This window comes from Tachyglossus aculeatus, chromosome 16 (assembly GCF_015852505.1).
Source record: "Tachyglossus aculeatus isolate mTacAcu1 chromosome 16, mTacAcu1.pri, whole genome shotgun sequence".
Lineage (NCBI taxonomy): Eukaryota > Metazoa > Chordata > Mammalia > Monotremata > Tachyglossidae > Tachyglossus > Tachyglossus aculeatus.
Genome location: NC_052081.1, coordinates 2,265,561 through 2,287,668, shown reverse-complemented (window position 1 = coordinate 2,287,668; position 22,108 = coordinate 2,265,561). Strand labels below are relative to the sequence as shown.

General features: G+C 45.8%; 1 protein-coding gene across 2 annotated transcripts in view; it reads left to right on the top strand.

Moving 5' to 3' along the window:
• PLA1A (phospholipase A1 member A) overlaps nt 1–18,726 on the top strand; it is a 37,303-nt gene extending 18,577 nt beyond the window's left edge. Inside the window, exons 6-11 of one of the 2 annotated variants that reach the window (XM_038758040.1) lie at nt 5,300–5,389; nt 7,304–7,471; nt 8,688–8,777; nt 12,347–12,455; nt 13,938–14,102; nt 18,466–18,726. In XM_038758040.1, the coding sequence (XP_038613968.1) occupies nt 5,300–5,389; nt 7,304–7,471; nt 8,688–8,777; nt 12,347–12,455; nt 13,938–14,102; nt 18,466–18,550 (707 nt within the window). In that variant the 3' untranslated portion in view covers nt 18,551–18,726. The remainder of the gene's footprint in view (nt 1–5,299; nt 5,390–7,303; nt 7,472–8,687; nt 8,778–12,346; nt 12,456–13,937; nt 14,103–18,465) is intronic. The other variant, XM_038758041.1, reaches the window with a different exon arrangement.
• The last annotated feature ends 3,382 nt before the right edge of the window (nt 18,727–22,108 follow it).

The window sequence follows — 22,108 nt, the reverse complement described above, 5'->3', positions numbered from 1 at the left end:
GGTTTTGCACACAGTGAGCGCTCAATAAATGCAGTTGTGTAGTAGACCCTGACTGCTCAGAGGCCTTTTAACCTCTAGACTCTGAACTCCTTGTGAGCAGGGAATGTGACTGTTGTTGTGTTGTACTTTCCCAAGCACTTAGGACAGGGTTTTGCACACAGTGAGCGCTCAGTAAATGCAGTTGTGTAGTAGCCCCTGACTGCTCAGGGGCCTTTAAACCTCTAGACTCTGAATTCATCATGAGCGGGGAATGTGACTGTTGTTGTGTTGTACTTTCCCAAGCACTTAGGACAGGGTTTTGCACACAGTGAGCGCTCAGTAAATGCAGTTGTGTAGTAGCCCCTGACTGCTCAGAGGCCTTTTAACCTCTAGACTCTGAACTCCTTGTGAGCAGGGAATGTGACTGTTGTTGTGTTGTACTTTCCCAAGCACTTAGGACAGGGTTTTACACACAGTGAGCGCTCAGTAAATGCAGTTGTGTAGTAGCCCCTGACTGCTCAGGGTCCTTTTAACCTCTAGATTCTGAATTCATTGTCAGCGGGGAATGTGACTGTTGTTGTGTTGTACTTTCCCAAGCACTTAGGACAGGGTTTTGCACACAGTGAGCGCTCAGTAAATGCAGTTGTGTAGTAGCCCCTGACTGCTCAGGGTCCTTTTAACCTCTAGATTCTGAATTCATTGTCAGCGGGGAATGTGTCTGTTGTTGTGTTGTACTTTCCCAAGCACTTAGGACAGGGTTTTGCACACAGTGAGCGCTCAATAAATGCAGTTGTGTAGTAGCCCCTGACTGCTCAGGGTCCTTTTAACCTCTAGATTCTGAATTCATTGTGAGCGGGGAATGTGTCTGTTGTTGTGTGGTACTTTCCCAAGCACTTTGAACAGGGTTTTGCACACAGTGAGCGCTCAATAAATGCAGTTGTGTAGTAGCCCCTGACTGCTCAGGGGCCTTTTAACCTCTAGACTCTGAATTCATTGTGAGCGGGGAATGTGTCTGTTGTTGTGTTGTACTTTCCCAACCACTTAGGACAGGGCTTTGCACACAGTAAGCGCTCAATAAATGTAATTGTATTGTAGCCCCTGACTACAGTGTTTATTTATTGAGCGCTTACTGTGTGCAGAGCACTGGAGTAAGCGCTTGGGAAGTCCAAGTTGGCAACATATAGAGACAGTCCCTACCCAACAGTGGGCTCATAGTCTGGAAACAAACACCACAGTTATTATTATCAGGAAGGGAGAGGCCAGAGGAAGGGGGACATTCATTCATTCATGCAATCGTATTTATTGAACGCTTACTGTGTGCAGAGCACTGGACTAAGCGCTTGGGAAGTCCAAGTGGCAACATATAGAGATGGTCCCTACCCAACAGCGGGCTCACAGTCTAGAAACAAACACCACAGTTATTACTATAAGGGAGGGAGAGGCCAGAGGAAGGGGGACATTCATTCATTCATTCAATCGTATTTATTGAGCGCTTACTGTGTGAAGAGCACTGTACTAAGCGCTTGGGAAGTCCAAGTTGGCAACATATAGACGGTCCCTACCCAACAGCGTGCTCACAGTCTAGAAACAAACACCACAGTTATTATTATAAGGGAGGGAGAGGCCAGAGGAAGGGGGACATTCATTCATTCATTCAATCGTATTTATTGAGCGCTTACTGTGTGAAGAGCACTGTACTAAGCGCTTGGGAAGTCCAAGTTGGCAACATATAGAGACAGTCCCTACCCAACAGTGGGCTCATAGTCTGGAAACAAACACCACAGTTATTATTATCAGGAAGGGAGAGGCCAGAGGAAGGGGGACATTCATTCATTCATGCAATCGTATTTATTGAACGCTTACTGTGTGCAGAGCACTGGACTAAGCGCTTGGGAAGTCCAAGTGGCAACATATAGAGACGGTCCCTACCCAACAGCGGGCTCACAGTCTAGAAACAAACACCACAGTTATTATTATAAGGGAGGGAGAGGCCAGAGGAAGGGGGACATTCATTCATTCATTCAATCGTATTTATTGAGCGCTTACTGTGTGAAGAGCACTGTACTAAGCGCTTGGGAAGTCCAAGTTGGCAACATATAGACGGTCCCTACCCAACAGCGTGCTCACAGTCTAGAAACAAACACCACAGTTATTATTATCAGGGAGGGAGAGGCCAGAGGAAGGGGGACATTCATTCATTCATTCATTCAATCGTATTTATTGAGCGCTTACTGTGTGCAGAGCACTGGACTAAGCGCTTGGGAAGTCCAAGTCGGCAACATATAGACAGTCCCTACCCGACAGCGGGCTCACAGTCTGGAAACAAACACCACAGTTATTATTATCAGGAAGGGAGAGGCCAGAGGAAGGGGGACATTCATTCATTCATTCAATGGTATTTATGGAGCGCTTACTGTGTGCAGAGCACTGTACTAAGCGCTTGGGAAGTCCAAGTCGGCAACATCTAGAGACGGTCCCTACCCAACAGTGGCAATATGTTGCCAACTTGGACTTCCCAAGCGCTTAGTCCAGTGCTCTGCACACAGTAAGCGCTCAATAAATACGATTGATTGATTGATTGATCGACTCACGGTCTAGAAAGGATGCAGGCCTCTGTAAGACACCCCCCCGGCCCCGCAGACGGGGTGGTCCTCCCCGGGGCAGGGCTGACGGGGGACACAGAGCAGAGAAGGAAGGAATTTGCGCTGCCGTTGATAACAGTGGAGGGTCAGGCCCGGCGTCTATTCTTAGCCCATCTCCACACCCGCCAAATATTCCCGGGAGCGTCCCTCTGGGGGGTGGGGAGGGCTGGAAATAGTCAATCATTCATTCATTCATTCAATCATATTTATTGAGCGCTTACGGTGTGCAGAGCACTGGACTAAGCGCTTGGGAAGCCCAAGTCGGCAACATCTAGAGACGGGCCCTACCCAACGGTGGGCTCACAGGCTAGAAGGGGGGAGACGGACAACTGAACAAAACATATTAACCAAATAAAATAAATGGAATAGTAAATATGTACAAGTAAAATGAATACCATTCATTCAGTCGTATTTACTGAGCGCTTACGGTGTGCAGAGCACTGGGCTAAGCGCTTGGGAAGGACAAGTTGGCAACATCTAGAGATGGTCCCTACCCAACGGCGGGCTCACAGGCTAGAAGGGGGGAGACAGACAACTGAACAAAACATATTAACCAAATAAAGTAAATAGAATAGTAAATATGTACAAGTAAAATGAATACCATTCATTCAATCGTATTTATTGAGCGCTTACGGTGTGCAGAGCACTGGACTAAGCGCTTGGGAAGGACAAGTCGGCAACATCTAGAGACGGTCCCTACCCGACAGCGGGCTCACAGTCTAGAACGGGGAGACAGACAACAGAACAAAACATATTAACACAATAAAATAAATAGAATAGTAAATATGTACAAGTAAAATAAATACCATTCATTCATTCATTCAATCATATTTATTGAGCGCTTACTGTGTGCAGAGCACTGGACTAAGTGCTTGGGAAGTCCAAGTTGGCAACATCTAGAGATGGTCCCTACCCAACGGCGGGCTTTCAAATACGATTGAATGAATGAATGCATTTTATTTTGTTAATATGTTTTGTTTTGTTGTCTGTCTCCCCCTTCTAGACTGTGAACCCGCTGTTGGGTAGGGACCGTCTCTTTATGTTGCCGACTTGTCCTTCCCAAGCGCTTAGTACAGTGCTCGGCACACAGTAAGCGCTCAATAAATCTGATTGAATGAATGAACGAATGAATTAAATGTTGGGTAGGGACCGTCTATGTTGCCGACTTGGACTTCTTAGTCCAGTGCTCTGCACACAGTAAGCGCTCAATAAATACGATTGAATGAATGAATGAAATGTTGGGTAGGGACCGTCTCTATACGTTGCCAACTTGGACCTCCCAAGCGCTTAGTCCAGTGCTCTGCACACAGTAAGCGCTCAATAAATGCGATTGAATGAATGAATGAATGAATGAATGAAATGTTGGGCAGGGACCATCTCTCTATGTTGCCGACTTGGACTTCCCAAGCGCGTAGGACAGTGCTCTGCACACAGTAAGCGCTCAATAAATACGACTGACTGAATGAATGAAATGTTGGGTAGGGACCGTCTCTAGATGTTGCCGACTTGGACTTCCCAAGCGCTTAGTCCAGTGCTCTGCACACAGTAAGCGCTCAATAGATACGATTGATTATTAAAGAGGTCCGGCTCCTTGCTCGATAAATACGATTGAATGAATGAATGAAATGCTGGGTAGGGCCCGTCTCTAGATGTTGCCAACTTGGACTTCCCAAGCGCTTAGTCCAGTGCTCTGCACACAGTAAGTGCTCAATAAATACGATTGAATGAATGAATGAATGAAATGTTGGGCAGGGACCGTCTCTGTATGTTGCCAACTTGGACTTCCCAAGTGCTTAGTCCAGTGCTCTGCACACAGTAAGCGCTCAATAAATACGACTGACTGAATGAATGAAATGTTGGGTAGGGACCGTCCCTCGATGTTGGCAACTTGGACTTCCCAAGCGCTTAGTCCAGTGCTGTGCACACAGTAAGTGCTCAATAGATACGATTGATTATTAAAGAGGTCCGGCTCCTTGCTCAATAAATACGATTGAATGAATGAATGAAATGTTGGGTAGGGACCGTCTCTATATGTTGCCAACTTGGACTTCCCAAGCGCTTAGTCCAGTGCTCTGCACACAGTAAGCGCTCAATAGATACGATTGATTATTAAAGAGGTCCAGCTCTTTGCTCAATAAATACGATTGAATGAATGAATGAAATGTTGGGTAGGGACCGTCTCTCAATGTTGCCAACTTGGACTTCCCAAGCGCTTAGTCCAGTGCTCTGCACACAGTAAGTGCTCAATAAATACGATTGAATGAATGAATGAATGAAATGTTGGGCAGGGACCGTCTCTCTATGTTGCCAACTTGGACTTCCCAAGTGCTTAGTCCAGTGCTCTGCACACAGTAAGCGCTCAATAAATACGACTGACTGAATGAATAAAATGTTGGGTAGGGCCCGTCTCTAGATGTTGCCAACTTGGACTTCCCGAGCGCTTAGTCCAGTGCTCTGCACACACAGTAAGCGCTCAATAGATACGATTGATTATTAAAGAGGTCCGGCTCCTTGCTCAATAAATACGATTGAATGAATGAATGAAATGTTGGGTAGGGACCGTCCCTAGATGTTGCCAACTTGGACTTCCCAAGCGCTTAGTCCAGTGCTCTGCACACAGTGAGCGCTCAATAGATACGATTGATTATTAAAGAGGCCCGGCTCCTTGCTCCTGGCAGATCTAGGCATCCGGATTCCCGTGGGCCACGTGGACTACTTCGTCAACGGAGGCCAGGACCAGCCCGGCTGCGGATTCTCCCTCACCTCAGGTCGGAGTCGTGCCAACCCCCGCTGCCCATTTCCAAGGACCCCTCGGGTTCGGGGGGCGTGTGGAGGGAGCGACGGAAAACCGGTCGGGCCTGGTCCGGACGGACTGGGAGGACTGGGTTGAATGGGAGGAGCCCCCGCGCAGGCCGAAGCCAGATCCATGCCCGCCTTGGGACCGTGAGCCCGCTGTTGGGTAGGGACCGTCTCTAAATGTTGCCAACTTGGACTCCCCAAGCGCTTAGTCCGGTGCTCTGCACAAAAAAAGCGCTCAATAAATACGATTGAATGAATGAATGAATGTTGGCTAGGGACCGTCTCTCGATGTTGCCAACTTGGACTCCCCAAGCGCTTAGTCCAGTGCTCTGCACACAGTAAGCGCTCAATAAATGCGAATGAATGAATGTTGGGTAGGGACCGTCTCTATATGTTGCCAACTTGGACTTCCCAAGCGCTTAGTCCAGTGCAGTGCACACAGTAAGCGCTCAATAAATACGACTGAATGAATGAATGAATGTTGGGTAAGGACCGTCTCTGTATGTTGCCAACTTGGACTTCCCAAGCGCTTAGTCCAGTGCTCTGCACACAGTAAGCGCTCAATAAATACGACAATGAATGAATGAATGAATGTTGGGTAGGGACCGTCTCTCTGTGTTGCCAACTTGGACTCCCCAAGCACTTAGTCCAGTGCTCTTCACACAGTAAGTGCTCAATAAATACGATTGATTGATTGCCATCATCATTATTATTATTGTTACAGTGCTTTGCACATATAGTAAGCGCTTAACAAATGCCATCATCATTATTATTATTGTTTCAGGGCTTCGCACATATAGTAAGCGCTTAACAAATGCCATCATCATTATTATTATTGTTACAGTGCTTTGCACATAGTAAGCGCTTAACAAATACCATCATTATTATTATTGTTACAGTTCTTTGCACATATAGTAAGCGCTTAACAAATGCCATCATCATCATTATTATTGTTACAGTGCTTTGCACATAGTGAGCGCTTAACAAATGCCATTATTATTATTATTACTGTTATAGTGTTTCGCACATAGTAAGCGCTTAACAAATACCGTCATCATTATTATTATTATTACAGTGCTTTGCGCATATAGTGAGCACTTAACAAATACCATCATTATTATTATTGTTACAGTGCTTTGCACATAGTAAGCACTTAACAAATGCCATCATTATTATTATTATTGTTATAGTCCTTCGCACATAGTAAGTGCTTAACAAATGCCGTCATCATTATTATTATTGTTTCAGTGCTTCGCACACATAGTAAGTACTTAACAAATGCCATCATCATTATTATTGTTACAGTGCTTTGCACGTATAGTGAGCGCTTAACAAATACCATCATCATTATTATTATTGTTACAGTGCTTTGCACATAGTAAGCGCTTAACAAATACCATCATTATTATTATTGTTACAGTTCTTTGCACATACAGTAAGCGCTTAACAAATACCATCATCATTATTATTATTGTTACAGTTCTTTGCGCATATAGTGAGCACTTAACAAATACCATCATTATTATTATTGTTACAGTGCTTTGCACATAGTAAGCACTTAACAAATGCCATCATTATTATTATTATTGTTATAGTCCTTCGCACATAGTAAGTGCTTAACAAATGCCGTCATCATTATTATTATTGTTTCAGTGCTTCGCACACATAGTAAGTACTTAACAAATGCCATCATCATTATTATTGTTACAGTGCTTTGCACTTAGTAAGCGCTTAACAAATACCATCATTATTATTATTATTGTTACAGTGCTTTGCACATCGTAAGCGCTTAACAAATACCATCATTATTATTATTATTATTATTGTTATTGTTACAGTGCTTTGCCCATAGTAAGCGCTCAATAAATCCGATTGCCCGACAGGCTACGGCTACATGATCTGCGACCACATGCGGGCAGTTTACCTCTACCTCAGCGCCCTGGAAAACCCCTGCTCCTTGACGGCCTTCCCGTGTTCCAGTTACGAGGATTTCCTGGCCGGACGATGCCCGAACTGCTCCGACCCCTTCCTGCAGGCCTGCCCCAAGATTGGTGAGATTCCCGGCTCCTTCCCGGAGTCGGTGATGGTGATGGCCAATCGGGAATTCAGGCCTCTCCCCATTGGGAAGCCTAGTGGGTAGAGCTTGGAACTGGGAATCAGGAGGTCCTGGGTTCAAATCCCGCTCCTCCACTTGTCTGCTGTGTGACCTTGGACGAGTCACTTCCCTGGACCTCGGTTACCTCATCCGGAAAGTGGGGATTGGGATGGGGCGGGGACTGTGGCACATGGAAAGCGCTTAACAAAGACCCTAATTTAACTATTATCGTGGCTCAGTGGGAAAGAACCCGGGCTTTGGAGTCAGAGGTCATGGGTTCAAATTCCGACCCCGCCAGTTGTCAGCTGGGTGACTTTGGGTAAGTCACTTCACTTCTCCCGGTTCCCTCATCTGGAAAATGGGGATGAAGGCTGGGAGCCCCCCGTGGGACAACCTCATCACCTTGTAACCTCCCTGGTGCTTAGAACAGTGCTTGGCACATAGTAAGCACTTAATAAATGCCATCATGATTATTATTATTATTAGGGGTAAGGGATTCTTGTACATATTTACTATTCTTTTTCATTTTATTTTGTCCACATGTTTTGTTTTGTCGTCCGTCTCCCCCTTCTAGACTGTGAGCCCGTTGTTGGGTAGGGACCGTCTCTATAGGGTGCCAACCTGGACTTCCCGAGCGCTTAGCCCAGTGCTCTGCACACAGTAAGCGCTCAATAAATATGAATGAATGAATGAATATGTTGCCAACTTGTACTTCCCAAGCGCTGAGTCCAGTGCTCTGCACCCAGTAAGCGCTCAATAATAATAATAATAATAATTTTAATAAATACAATTGAATGAATGAATGAATGAATGAATGGTGTGTGCTCTGCATCATCATCATCATCATCAATCGTATTTATTGAGCGCTTACTATGTGCAGAGCACTGGACTAAGCGCTTGGGAAGTACAAATTGGCAACATATAGAGACAGTCCCTACCCAACAGTGGGCTCACGGTCTAAAAGGGGGAGACAGAGAACAAAACCAAACATACTAACAAAATAAAATAAATAGAATAGATATGTACAAATATGTACAAATACACAGTAAGCGCTCAATAAATACGATTGACTGAATGGCTGAATGAATATGTTGCCGACTTGGACTTCCCAGGCCCTCTGCGCCTTGATGGCATCTTTTTTTTTGGGGGGGGGGGGATCCTTTTTTCTCCAGGGATGGAAGATCAGGGGGGCATCAAAATGGAGAAATTGCCCAAAGAAGTGAAGGTCTACTTGGGTACCTCAGCTGAGACTCCCTACTGTGGTAAGCGCCTAAAAGGGGTGATGGGGGGGACTGAAAGAGGATTTGGGGGGACAGGGAGGACCGGGGGGTCCTTTGGGGAGGCCACGGGGGGTGTTGGCATTCATTCATTCGTGGCTCAGTGGAAAGAGCCCGGGCTTTGGAGTCAGAGGTCATGGGTTCGAATTCCGGCTCTGCCACATGTCTGCTGTGTGACCTCGGGGCAAGTCATTTAACTTCTCTGTGCCTCAGTTCCCTCATCTGGAAAATGGGGATTAAGACTGTGAGCCCCCCGTGGGACAACTTGATCACCTTGTATTCCCCCCAGCGCTTAGAACAGTGCTGTGCACATAGTAAGCGCTTAACAAATGCCATCATTATTATTACAACAAAACAAGTTGGCAGGCTAAATAATAACGACGGTATTTGTTAAGCGCTTACTTAGGGAAGTAGTATGGCGTAGAGCCCGGGCTTTGCAGTCAGAAGGTCATGGGTTCTAATCCTGGCTGTTGAAGCGTGGCTTAGTGGAAAATGCCCGGGCTTGGGAGTCGGAGGTCGTGGGTTCGAATCCCGGCTCCGCCAATTGTCAGCTGGGTGACTCTGGGCAAGTCATTTAACTTCTCTGTGCCTCAGTTCCCTCATCTGGAAAATGGGGATTAAGACTGTGAGCCCCCCGTGGGACAACTTGATCACCTTGTATTCCCCCCAGCGCTTAGAACAGTGCTCTGCGCATAGTAAGCGCTTAACAAATGCCATCATTATTATTACAACAAAACAAAACAAGTTGGCAGGCTAAATAATAACGACAGTATCTATTAAGCCCTTACTTAGAGAAGTAGTATGGCATAGAGCCCGGGCTTTGGAGTCGAAGGTCATGGGTTCTAATCCTGGCTGTTGAAGCGTGGCTTAGTGGAAACTGCCCGGGCTTGGGAGTGGGAGGTCGTGGGTTCGAATCCTGCCCCGCCACTGATCAGCTGTGGGACTTGGGACAAGTCACGTAACTTCTCTGCCTAAGAAATACCATAAAAAAGCCCCGTGCGCACAAAAAAATCTTAGATTTTGTGGAAGGAGAGGTTCCTAATGCTTATAGAGGAACTAAGTGGGGCCCTTAGCGGTGGAATAATGATGATAATTATAATAATATATATTATATAATAATTATAATAACAGTGACTGTGGAATTTAAGTGCTTACTTTGTGCCCAGAAATGTGGTAAGCCCTGGGGTAGTGAAGCAGCGTGGCTCAGTGGAAAAGAGAATAGGCTTTGGAGTCAGAGGTCATGCGTTCAAATCCCGGCTCTGCCAATTCATCAATCAAGCAATCGCATTTATTGAGCGCTTACTGTGTGCCGAGCACTGTACTAAGCGCTTGGTTGTCGGCTGCGTGACTTTGGGCAGGTCACTTCACTTCTCTGGGCCTCAGTTCCCTCATCTGGAAAAGGGAGATTAAAACTGTGAGCCCCCCCGTGGGACAACATGATCACCTTGTAACCTCCCCAGCGCTTAGAACAGTGCTTTGCACATAGTAAGCGCTTAATAAATGCCGTTATTATTATTATTATTCAGCGCTTAGTGTACTGCCTGGCACATAATAAGCACTCAACAGATGCCCTAATTGCTACTATTCAGCGCTTAGTATAGTGCCTGGCGTGTAGTAAGCGCTTAACAGATACCGTTATTATTATCATCACCATCACCATTATTATTATTATTCAGCGCTTAGTATACCGCCTGGCACATAGTAAGCGCTCAACAGATACCCTAATTGCTACTATTCAGCGCTTAGTATAGTGACCGGTGCGTAGTAAGCGCTTAACAGATACTGTTATTATTATCATCACCATTATTATTATTATTATTCTCCGGGCCTCAGTTGGAAAATGGGGATTAAGACCGTGAGCCCCCCGTGGGACAGGGACCGCGTCCACCCCGCTCTGCTCGGATCCACCCCAGCGCTTAGTACAGTGCCTGGCGCATAGTAAGCGCTGAGCGAGTAGGGCAGTTGTTGTTACGATCACCCGCCCCTCCCACTTTGCACGTCGTAAGTGCTTAATAAATGCCACCATTATGATTATTACGGGTTCGAATCCTGGCTCCGCCACTTCATCATCAATCATCAATCGTATTTATTGAGCGCTTACTATGTGCAGAGCACTGTACTAAGCGCTTGGGAAGTACAAATTGGCAACATATAGAGACAGTCCCTACCCAACAGTGGGCTCACTTGTCAGCTGTGTGACTTTGGGCAAGTCATACTACTACTACTACTACTACTACTACTACTACTACTACTAATAATAATAATAATAATAATAATAATAATGATAGCATTGTAATAAATACTACGTTGCCAACTTGTACTTATGTTGCCAACTTGTACTTCCCAAGTGCTTAGTACAGTGCTCCGCATACAGTAAGCGCTCAATAAATACGACTGATTGATTGATTGATTGATTGATTAAAGCACATCTCCCCGGAGACCGTCGTACTGTGCCCGGGCGCTCATTCATTCATTCATTCCATCGTATTTATTGAGCGCTTACTGGGTGCAGAGCACTGTACTGAGCGCTTGGGAAGTCCAAGTTGGCAACATCTAGAGACCCAACAGCAGGCTCACAGGCTAGAAGGGGGAGACAGACAACAAAACAAAACATATTAACAAAATAAAATATATAGAATAAGAGAACAGGGGCGGCGGGCTTCCCCCACCCGCCTCGCTAACCTTAACCTCCCTCCCCTTCTCTCCCCCCCCCCCGCCCCAGAAGCAGGATTAGAACCCATGATCTCTTGCTGAGTGCTTTCGTAACTCCTTAAAATCAGTCCATTTACTGAGCGTGCTCGGAAATCCGTCAAATCACGGATTTGACGATTGAATGAAATCAGCCTATTTACTGAGTGTCCCTAAATCCGACAGATCCTCCTATTTACTGAGCGCTTTCGGCAGTTTGTCAACGGCGGTATTTGTTAAACGCCTACTAGGTGCCGAGCATTGTTGTAAGCTCTGAGAAATCGTCGTGACTGAACGCCTTAAAATCAGCCTATTTCCTGAGCGCTTTTGTAAATCTGTAAAGTCAGCTATTTACTGAGCGCGCCTAAATCCGTAAGATCCTCCTGTTTACTGACCGCTTCCCGAAATCTGTCAAATCGTCCTATTCGCTGAGCGCTCGTAAATCCCTAAAACCGTAATGAGCGAGCGCTTTCGTCACTTTTTAAAATCAGCCCATTTACTGAGCGGTCCCGTAAATCCCTAAAATCAGCCTATTTACTGAACGCTTTCATAAATCCGTCAAATCGTCCTATTTACTGAGCGCTCTCGTAAGTGTTTTGTTGTCTGTCTCCCTCTTCTAGCCTGTGAGCCCGTTGTTGGGTAGGGACTGTCCCTATGTGTTGCAGACTTGTACTTCCCAAGCGCTTAGTACAGTGCTCTGCACACAGTAAGCGCTCAATAAATGCGATTGAATGAATGAATATGTACAAATAAAATAGAGTAATAAATACGTACAAACATATATACATAGATACAGGATCATCTTTATCAAACACTTATTCTGTACCAAGTGAGCCCCACGGCCCGGGGGGGAAATTGGGTCTCAGTGTTTCACAGCCTGGTGGAGTTTCGCATGGCGCACCGGGGAAACCGAGACACCACCGTCGAGGTCACCTTCTTCAGCAGCAATGCCACCTCTTCCGGCAAAGTCACCATGTGAGTGGTCCCTCCCCTTGACCTCTGACCTCTTGACCGGCCCCCTCGCACCCGGCACCCCGGCCTCTGTCCTCCCGGCCAAAGCGGGGTCTCTCTGGTCTCCGCCGTGTCTTCGTCACCTCCAAGCCGTCACCAAAACTTCCGAAACATTGCCAAGATCCACCTTTTCCTCTCCATCCAACTTGGACTTCCCAAGCGCTCAGTCCAGTGCTCTGCACACAGTAGGCACTCAATAAATACGATTGATTGATTGATTGATTGATAGTAAGCGCTTAATACATGCCTCCCTTCAAGGCCCTACTGAGAGCTCACCTCCTCCAGGAGGCCTTCCCAGACTGAGCCCCTTCCTTCCTCTCCCCCTCATCCCCCTCTCCATCTCCCCATCTTACCTCCTTCCCTTTCCCACAGCACCTGTATACATGGATATATGTTTGTACATATTTATTACTCTATTTATTTATTTTACTTGTCCGTATCTATTCTATTTATTTTATTGTGTTAGTACGTTTGGTTTTGTTCTCTGTCTCCCCCTTTTAGACTGTGAGCCCACTGTTGAGTAGGGACTGTCTCTATATGTTGCCAATTTGTACTTCCCAAGCGCTTAGTACAGTGCTCTGCACATAGTAAGCGCTCAATAAATATGATTGATGATGATGATGATGATGATGTCATTATTACTATTCATTCATTCATTCAATCGTATTTATTGAGCGCTTACTGTGTGCAGAGCACTGGACTAAGCACTTGGGAAGTCCAAGTTGGCAACATCTAGAGATGGTCCCTACCCAACAATGGGCTCATTATTACATGGGACTTGAATCAATCAGTCAATCAATCAATCAATCAATCGTATTTATTGAGCGCTTACTGTGTGCAGAGCACTGGACTAAGCGCTTGGGAAGTCCAAGTTGGCAACATATAGAGACGGTCCCTACCCAACAATGGGCTCATTATTACATGGGACTTGAATCAATCAATTAATCATATTTATTGAGCGCTTACTGTGTGCAGAACACTGGACTAAGCGCTTGGGAAGTCCAAGTTGGCAACATAGAGAGACGGTCCCTACCCAACAGTGGGCTCATTATTACATGGGACTTGAATCAATCAATCGTATTTATTGAGCGCTTACTGTGTGCAGAGCACTGGACTAAGCGCTTGGGAAGTCCAAGTTGGCAACATATAGAGACGGTCCCTACCCAACAGTGGGCTCATTATTACATGGGACTTGAATCAATCAATCGTATTTATTGAGCGCTTACTGTATGCAGAGCACTGGACTAAGCGCTTGGGAAGTCCAAGTTGGCAACATCTAGAGACGGTCCCTACCCAACGGCGGGCTCACAGTCTAAAAGGGGGAGACGGAGAACAAAACCAAACATACTAACAAAATAAAATAGAATAGATATGTATTGAACTCCCGCCGAGTCCCGCTCGCGGGCCGGCCCACCCGCTTGCTGCCCGCCTTCCCTCTCGTTGCAGACGCCGGCAGCAGAGGTGGGGCCGAGGGGTCGTCACCCACCCGGCCCCGCTCTGCCGGGTCACCCAGGTGAAGTTGAGGCTTCACTCCTTCCGTCGGACGTGGAGGATGAGCGAGGCCACCATGGACGTCACGTTCTGCGCCGCCCCCATGCCCGTCAACAACAGGTAGGCCGCCGCCGCCGCCGCCGAGCAGCCCCCCTCGACGCCCCTTCAGTAATGATGATGATGATGGCATTTGTTAAGCGCTTACTATGTGCCAAGCGCTGTCCTAAGCACTGGGGGGGGATACAAGGTGATCAGGTTGTCCCCCGTGGGGCTCACAGTCATCATCCCCATTTGACAGATGAGGTCACCGAGAAGTGAAGGTCACACAGCAGACATGTGGCGCAGGCGGGATTCGAACCCACCACCTCTGATTCTATTGATTTAGGCTCGAAGCAGCGGGCCTCAGTGATGAGGATGATGATGATGATGGCATTTGTTAAGCGCTTACTATGTGCCAAGCACCGTCCTAAGCGCTGGGGTGGGGGGGATACGAGGTCATCGGGTTGTCCCGCGTGGGGCTCACAGTCATCATCCCCATTTGACAGATGAGGTCACCGAGAAGCGAAGGTCACACAGCAGACATGTGGCACAGGTGGGATTCGAACCCATCACCTCTGATTCTATTTATTTAGGCTCGAAGCAGTGGGCCTCAGTGATGAGGATGAGGATGATGGCATTTGTTAAGCGTTTACTATGTGCCAAGCACTGTCCTAAGCACTGGGGTGGGGGGGATACGAGGTCATCAGGTTGTCCCACGTGGGGCTCACAGTCATCATCCCCATTTTCCAGATGAGGTCACCGAGAGGTGAAGGTCACACAGCAGACATGTGGTGCAGGCGGCATTCGAACCCACCACCTCTGATTCTATTTATTTAGGCTCGAAGCAGCGGGCCTCAGTGATGAGGATGAGGAGGATGGCATTTGTTAAGCGCTTACTATGTGCCAAGCACCGTCCTAAGCGCTGGGGTGGGGGGGATACGAGGTCATCAGGTTGTTCCCCGTGGGGCTCACAGTCATCATCCCCATTTGACAGATGAGGTCACCGAGAAGCGAAGGTCACACAGCAGACATGTGGCGCAGGCGGGATTCGAACCCACCACCTCTGATTCTATTTATTTAGGCTCGAAGCAGCGGGCCTCAGTGATGATGAGGATGATGGCATTTGTTAAACGCTTACTATGTGCCAAGCACTGTCCTAAGCACTGGGGTGGGGGGGATACGAGGTGATCAGGTTGTCCCGCGTGGGGCTCACAGTCATCATCCCCATTTGACAGATGAGGTCACCGAGAAGCGAAGGTCACACAGCAGACATGTGGCGCAGGCGGGATTCGAACCCGTGACCTCTGATTCTATTGATTTTATTTTGTTAATATGCCTGGTTTTGTCCTCTGTCTCCCCCTTCTAGACTGTGAGCCTGTTGGTGGGTAGGGACCGTCTCTAGATGTTGCCGACTTGGACTTCCCAAGCGCTTAGTACAGTGCTCTGCACACAGGAAGCGCTCAATAAATACGATTGATTGATTGATTGATTCTGTTGCCACCTTGGACTTCCCAAGCGCTTAGTCCAGTGCTCTGCACACAGTAAGCGCTCAATAAATATGATTGATTGATTGATTCTGTTGCCAACTTGGACTTTCCAAGCGCTTAGTCCAGTGCTCTGCACACAGTAAGCGCTCAATAAATACGATTGATTGATTGATTAATTCTGTTGCCTTGGACTTCCCAAGCGCTTAGTCCAGTGCTCTGCACACAGTAAGCGCTCAATAAATACGATTGATTGATTGATTGATTGATTGACTGATTGATTTCAAAGCCCGGGCTCTTTCCACTGAGCCACGCTGCTTCTCTAAAGAGTGGAAAGAGCCCGGGCTTTGGAGTCAGAGGTCATGGGTTCAAATCGCTTGTCAGCTGTGTGACTTTGGGCAAGTCACTTCACTCCTCTGGGCCTCAGTTCCCTCATCTGTCAAATGGGGATGAAGACTGGGAGCCTCCCATGGGACAACCTGATCGCCTTGTATCCTCCCCAGCGCTTAGAAGAGTGCTTGGCACATAATAATAATAGTAATGATGGCATTTGTTAAGCGCTTACTATGTGCAGAGCACTGTTCTAAGCGCTGGTGGGGGGGATACAAGGTGATCAAGTTGTCCCACGTGGGGCTCACAGTCTTAATCCCCATTTTCCAGATGAGGTAACTGAGGCTCAGAGAAGTTTATCCTCCCCAGCGCTTAGAATAGTGCTTGGCACATAGTAAGCGCTTAATAAATTCCATTATTATTATTACTATCATTATTATTACTATTATTATTATTATTATTATAATTATTATAGCAGTGCTTGGCACATAGTAAGCGCTTAATAAATGCCATTATTATTATTAGAACAGTGCTTGGCACATAGTAAGCGCTTAATAAATGCCATTATTATTATTATTATTATTATTAGAACAGTGCTTGGCACATAGTAAGCGCTTAATAAATGCCGTTATTATTATTATTAGAACAGTGCTTGGCACATAGTAAGCGCTTAATAAATGCCATTATTATTATTATTAGAACAGTGCTTGGCACATAGTAAGCGCTTAATAAATGCCATTATTATTATCATTATTATTATAACAGTGCTTGGCACATAGTAAGTGCTTAATAAATGCCATCATTATTATTATTATTATTAGAACAGTGGTTGGCACATAGTAAGCGCTTAATAAATGCCATTATTCTTATTCTTATTCTGATTATTATTATTAGAACAGTGCTTGGCACATAGTAAGCGGTTAATAAAGGCCATTATTATTATTATTATTATGAGAACAGTGCTTGGCCCATAGAAAGCGCTTAATAAATGCTATTATTATTATTTATTATTATTATTAGAACAGTGCTTGGCACATAGTAAGTGCTTAATAAATGCCATCATCATTATTATTATTATTATTAGAACAGTGGTTGGCACATAGTAAGTGCTTAATAAATGCCATTATTCTTATTCTGATTATTATTATTAGAACAGTGCTTGGCACATAGTAAGCGCTTAATAAAGGCCATTATTATTATTATTATGAGAACAGTGCTTGGCCCATAGTAAGCGCCTAATAAATGCTATTATTATTATTATTATTTATTATTATCATTAGAACAGTGCTTGGCACATAGTAAGTGCTTAATAAATGCCATCATTATTATTATTATTATTAGAACAGTGGTTGGCACATAGTAAGCGCTTAATAAATGCCATTATTATTATTATTATTAGAACAGTGCTTGACACATAGTAAGCGCTTAATAAAGGCCATTATTATTATTATTATTATTATGAGAACAGTGCTTGGCCCATAGTAAGCACTTAATAAATGCTATTATTATTATTATTATTATTATTTATTATCATTAGAACAGTGCTTGGCACATAGTAAGTGCTTAATAAATGCCATCATTATTATTATTATTATTAGAACAGTGGTTGGCACATAGTAAGCGCTTAATAAATGCCATTATTCTTATTCTGATTATTATTATTAGAACAGTGCTTGGCACATAGTAAGCGCTTAATAAAGGCCATTATTATTATTATGATGAGAACAGTGCTTGGCCCATAGTAAGCGCCTAATAAATGCTATTATTATTATTATTATTATTTATTATTATCATTAGAACAGTTCTTGGCACATAGTAAGTGCTTAATAAATGCCATCATTATTATTATTATTATTAGAACAGTGGTTGGCACATAGTAAGTGCTTAATAAAGGCCATTATTATTATATGAGAACAGTGCTTGGCCCATAGTAAGCGCTTAATAAATGCTATTATTATTATTATTATTTATTATTATTATTATTAGAACAGTGCTTGGCACATAGTAAGTGCTTAATAAATGCCATTATTATTATTATTATTATTATTATTAGAACAGTGGTTGGCACATAGTAAGTGCTTAATAAATGCCATCATCATTATTATTATTATTATTAGAACAGTGGTTGGCACATAGTAAGCGCTTACTAAATGCCATTATTCTTGTTCTTATTATGATTATTATTATTAGAACAGTGCTTGGCCCATAGTAAGCGCTTAATAAAGGCCATCATGATTATTATTAAGGCGCTTCCCCCGGGGGCGACCCGGGGGGTCAGGGGAAAGAGCGGCCCTTGGGGGGATTGCCCCAGGGGTTGGGTGGGTGATGTGAGCCTTCTAGACTGTAAATCAATCAATCAATCAATATCAATCGTATTTATTGAGCGCTTCCTGTGTGCGGAGCACTGTACTGAGCGCTTGGGAAGAATAAGTTGGCAGCAGAGAGAGACAGTCCCTACCCAGCAGTGGGCTCCCAGTCTAAAAAACCCACTGTTGGGTGGGGACCGTCTGTGTTGCCAACTTGGACTTCCCAAGCGCTCAGTACAGTGCTCCGCACTCAGGAAGCGCTCAGTAAATACGACTGATGATTGACGGGCAGGACGCCCCCCGCACGGCCTCCTTTCCTTGCAGAGAGAAGCAGTTCTGCCTGGCCCAGCCGGTGACCCTGAAAGCCGGCAGCTCCCTGTTCCGTGAACTGGACGTCGCCTGCGATTAGGACGGATTAGGATTAGGAGGCTCCCACAGCCCCCGACGACTGTGTGGACGCCCACCCGGCCGTCCCCCTCTCCCCCCCAAAGGCCCTCCGGCCTCTCCGACTCTCCTCCGCCCTAGTGGGATCCGGGGCGTCGTGTTCATCCTTCTCATCTATAATAATCATAATCACAATTGCAACATTTGTGAAGCGCTTACTACATCCCCCGGCACTGCGCTGAGCTCCAAGCCCGTCGGGCCGGACGCGGTCCCCGTCGGAAGCGGGGCTCACGGCCTTCATCCCCGTTTCTCCGCCGTGAGCCCGCTGTTGGGTAGGGACCGCCTCTAGATGTTGCCAACTTGGACTCCCCAAGCGCTTAGTACAGTGCTCTGCGCACTGTAAGCGCTCAATAAATACGATTGATAAACATGACTGCTGTGTGACCTTGGGCAAATCACTTCACTTCTCTGGGCCTCAGTTCCCTCATCTGTCAAATGGGGATGAAGACTGTGAGCCCCACGTGGGACAACCTGATCACCTTGTCACCTCCCCAGCGCTTAGAACAGTGCTTGGCACATAGTAAGCGCTTAACAAATGCCATTATTATTATTATTACTAATAATAGTGGGTCGAGCCCGGGCCCGGGAATCAGAAAGACCTGGGTTCTAATCCTGGCTCTGCCCCTTCTCTGCCGGGTGACCTTGGGCCAGTTGCTTCACTTTTCTGTGCCTCAGTTCCCTCATCTGTAAAGTGGGGATTAAGACTGTGAGCCCCCCGAGGGACAGAGACTGTGTTCAACCCGATTACCTTGGCTCTCCCCCAGCGCTCAGAACAGTGTCCGCCACATAGTAAGCGCTTAACAAATGCCATCATTATTATTAATAATAATGGGGATAATTATAATAATTAGTACAATTATCATAATTATTATAATTACACATTAATATAATCAACGATTATATCCGTATGTTTATTATTATTTATATATAATAATTATAATTATATGATAATAATAATCAATTATATCACTATAATTATTGATTATTAATATCATATAATTATAATTATATGTTGATTACTATAATAATTAATGATAATAATGATGGCATTTGTTAAGCACTTACTATGTGCAAAGCACTGTTCTAAGTGCTGGGGGACACATGGTGATCAGCTTGTCCCACATGGGGCTCACAGTCTTCATCATCATCATCAATCGTATTTATTGAGCGCTTACTATGTGCAGAGCACTGTACTAAGCGCTTGGGAAGTACAAATTAGCAACATATAGAGACAGTCCCTACCCAACACTGGGCTCACAGTCTAAAAGGGGGAGACAGAACAAAACCAAACATACTAACAAAATAAAATAAATAGAATTCATCCCCATTTGACAGATGAGGTCACTGAGGCTCAGAGAATAATAATAATAATAATGATGATGGCATTTATTAAGCGCTTACTATGTGCCAAGCACTGTTCTCAGCGCTGGGGAGGTTACAAGGCAATCAGGTTGTCCCACGGGGGGGGCTCACAGTCTTCATCCCCATTTGACAGATGAGGGAACTGAGGCCCAGAGAAGTGAAGTGACTTGCCCAAGGTCACACAGCAGACATGTGGCGGAGCCGGGATTCGAACCCCTGACCTCTGACTCCAAAGCCCGGGCTCTTTCCACTGGGCTGATTCTTCTTCCACGCATGGCTAGCGGTGGATTGTCAAAGTGTGTGTGTGTGTGTGTGTGTGTGTGTGTGTGTGTGTTGGGGAGGGGGGAGTCGACGTGTGGCATTGATGTGGAGAAGTGTGGCTGTTTATAATACTGATGGCATTTATTAAGCACTTTACTACGTGCGAAGCACTGTCCTAAGCGCCGGGGAGGTTACAAGGTGATGAGGCTGTCCCCCGGGGGGCTCACAGTCTTCATCCCCATTTTCCAGATGAGGGAACTGAGGCCCAGAGAAGTGAAGGGACTTGCCCAAAGTCACCCAGCTGACAAGGGGCGAAGTCGCGATTCGAACCCGTGACCCCTGACTCCAAAGCCCGGGCTCTTTCCACTGAGCCACGCTGCTTCTCATGTTTCGTTTTGTTGTCCGTCTCCCCCTTCTAGCCCGTGAGCCCGTTGTCGGGTAGGGACCGTCTCTAGATGTCACCGACTTGGACTTCCCAAGCGCTTAGTCCAGTGCTCTGCGCACGGTAAGCGCTCAATAAATACGATGGAGTGAATGAACGAATTCAGGCCGATCTGTTGGCGGTTGGGAGCTCGTTGCAGAGTGAGGGCTCCCGTCTCCCACTTCCTCCACCCCCCCCCCCCCCCAACCCCGACAGCCCCAGGCCTAGGGCCCAAATTCATTCCTTCACTCATTCAATCGTATTTATTGAGCGCTTACTGTGTGCAGAGCACTGGACTACGCGCTTGGGAAGTCCAAGTCGGCAACGTCTAGAGACGGTCCCTACCCACCATTCCTTCATTCATTCAATCGTGTTTATTGAGCACTTCCTGTGTGCAGAGCACTGGACTAAGCGCTTGGGAAGTCCAAGTTGGCAACATATAGAGAAGGTCCCTACCCAACATTCATTCATTCATTCAATCGTATTTATTTATTCATTCATTCATTCATTCAATCGTATTTATTGAGCGCTTACTGTGTGCAGAGCTCTGGACTAAGCGCTTGGGAAGTCCAAATTAGCAACATATAGAGACGGTCCCTACCCAACATTCATTCATTCAATCGTATTTATTGAGCACTTACTGTGTGCCGAGCACTGGACTAAGCGCTTGGGAAGTCCAAATTGGCAACATACAGAGACGGTCCCTACCCAATGTTCATTCATTCATTCATTCAATCGTATTTATTGAGCGCTTACTGTGTGCCGAGCACTGTACTAAGCGCTTGGGAAGTCCAAATTGGCAACATATAGAGATGGCCCCTACCCAGCATTCATTCAATCGTATTTATTGAGCGCTTACTGTGTGCCGAGCACTGCACTAAGCGCTTGAAAAGTCCAAATTGGCAACATCTAGAGACGGCCCCTACCCGACATTCATTCAATCGTATTTATTGAGCGCTTACTGTGTGCCGAGCACTGTACTGAGCGCTTGAAAAGTCCAAATTGGCAACATCTAGAGACGGCCCCTACCCGACATTCATTCAATCGTATTTATTGAGCGCTTACTGTGTGCCGAGCACTGCACTAAGCGCTTGAAAAGTCCAAATTGGCAACATCTAGAGACGGCCCCTACCCGACATTCATTCAATCGTATTTATTGACCGCTTACTGTGTGCCGAGCACTGTACTGAGCGCTTGAAAAGTCCAAATTGGCAACATCTAGAGACGGCCCCTACCCGGCATTCATTCAATCGTATTTATTGAGCGCTTACTGTGTGCCGAGCACTGCACTAAGCGCTTGGGAAGTCCGAATTGGCAACATCTAGAGACGGCCTCTACCCGACATTCATTCAATCATATTTATTGACCACTTACTGTGTGCCGAGCACTGTACTGAGCGCTTGAAAAGTCCAAATTGGCAACATCTAGAGACGGCCCCTACCCGGCATTCATTCAATCGTATTTATTAAGCGCTTCCTG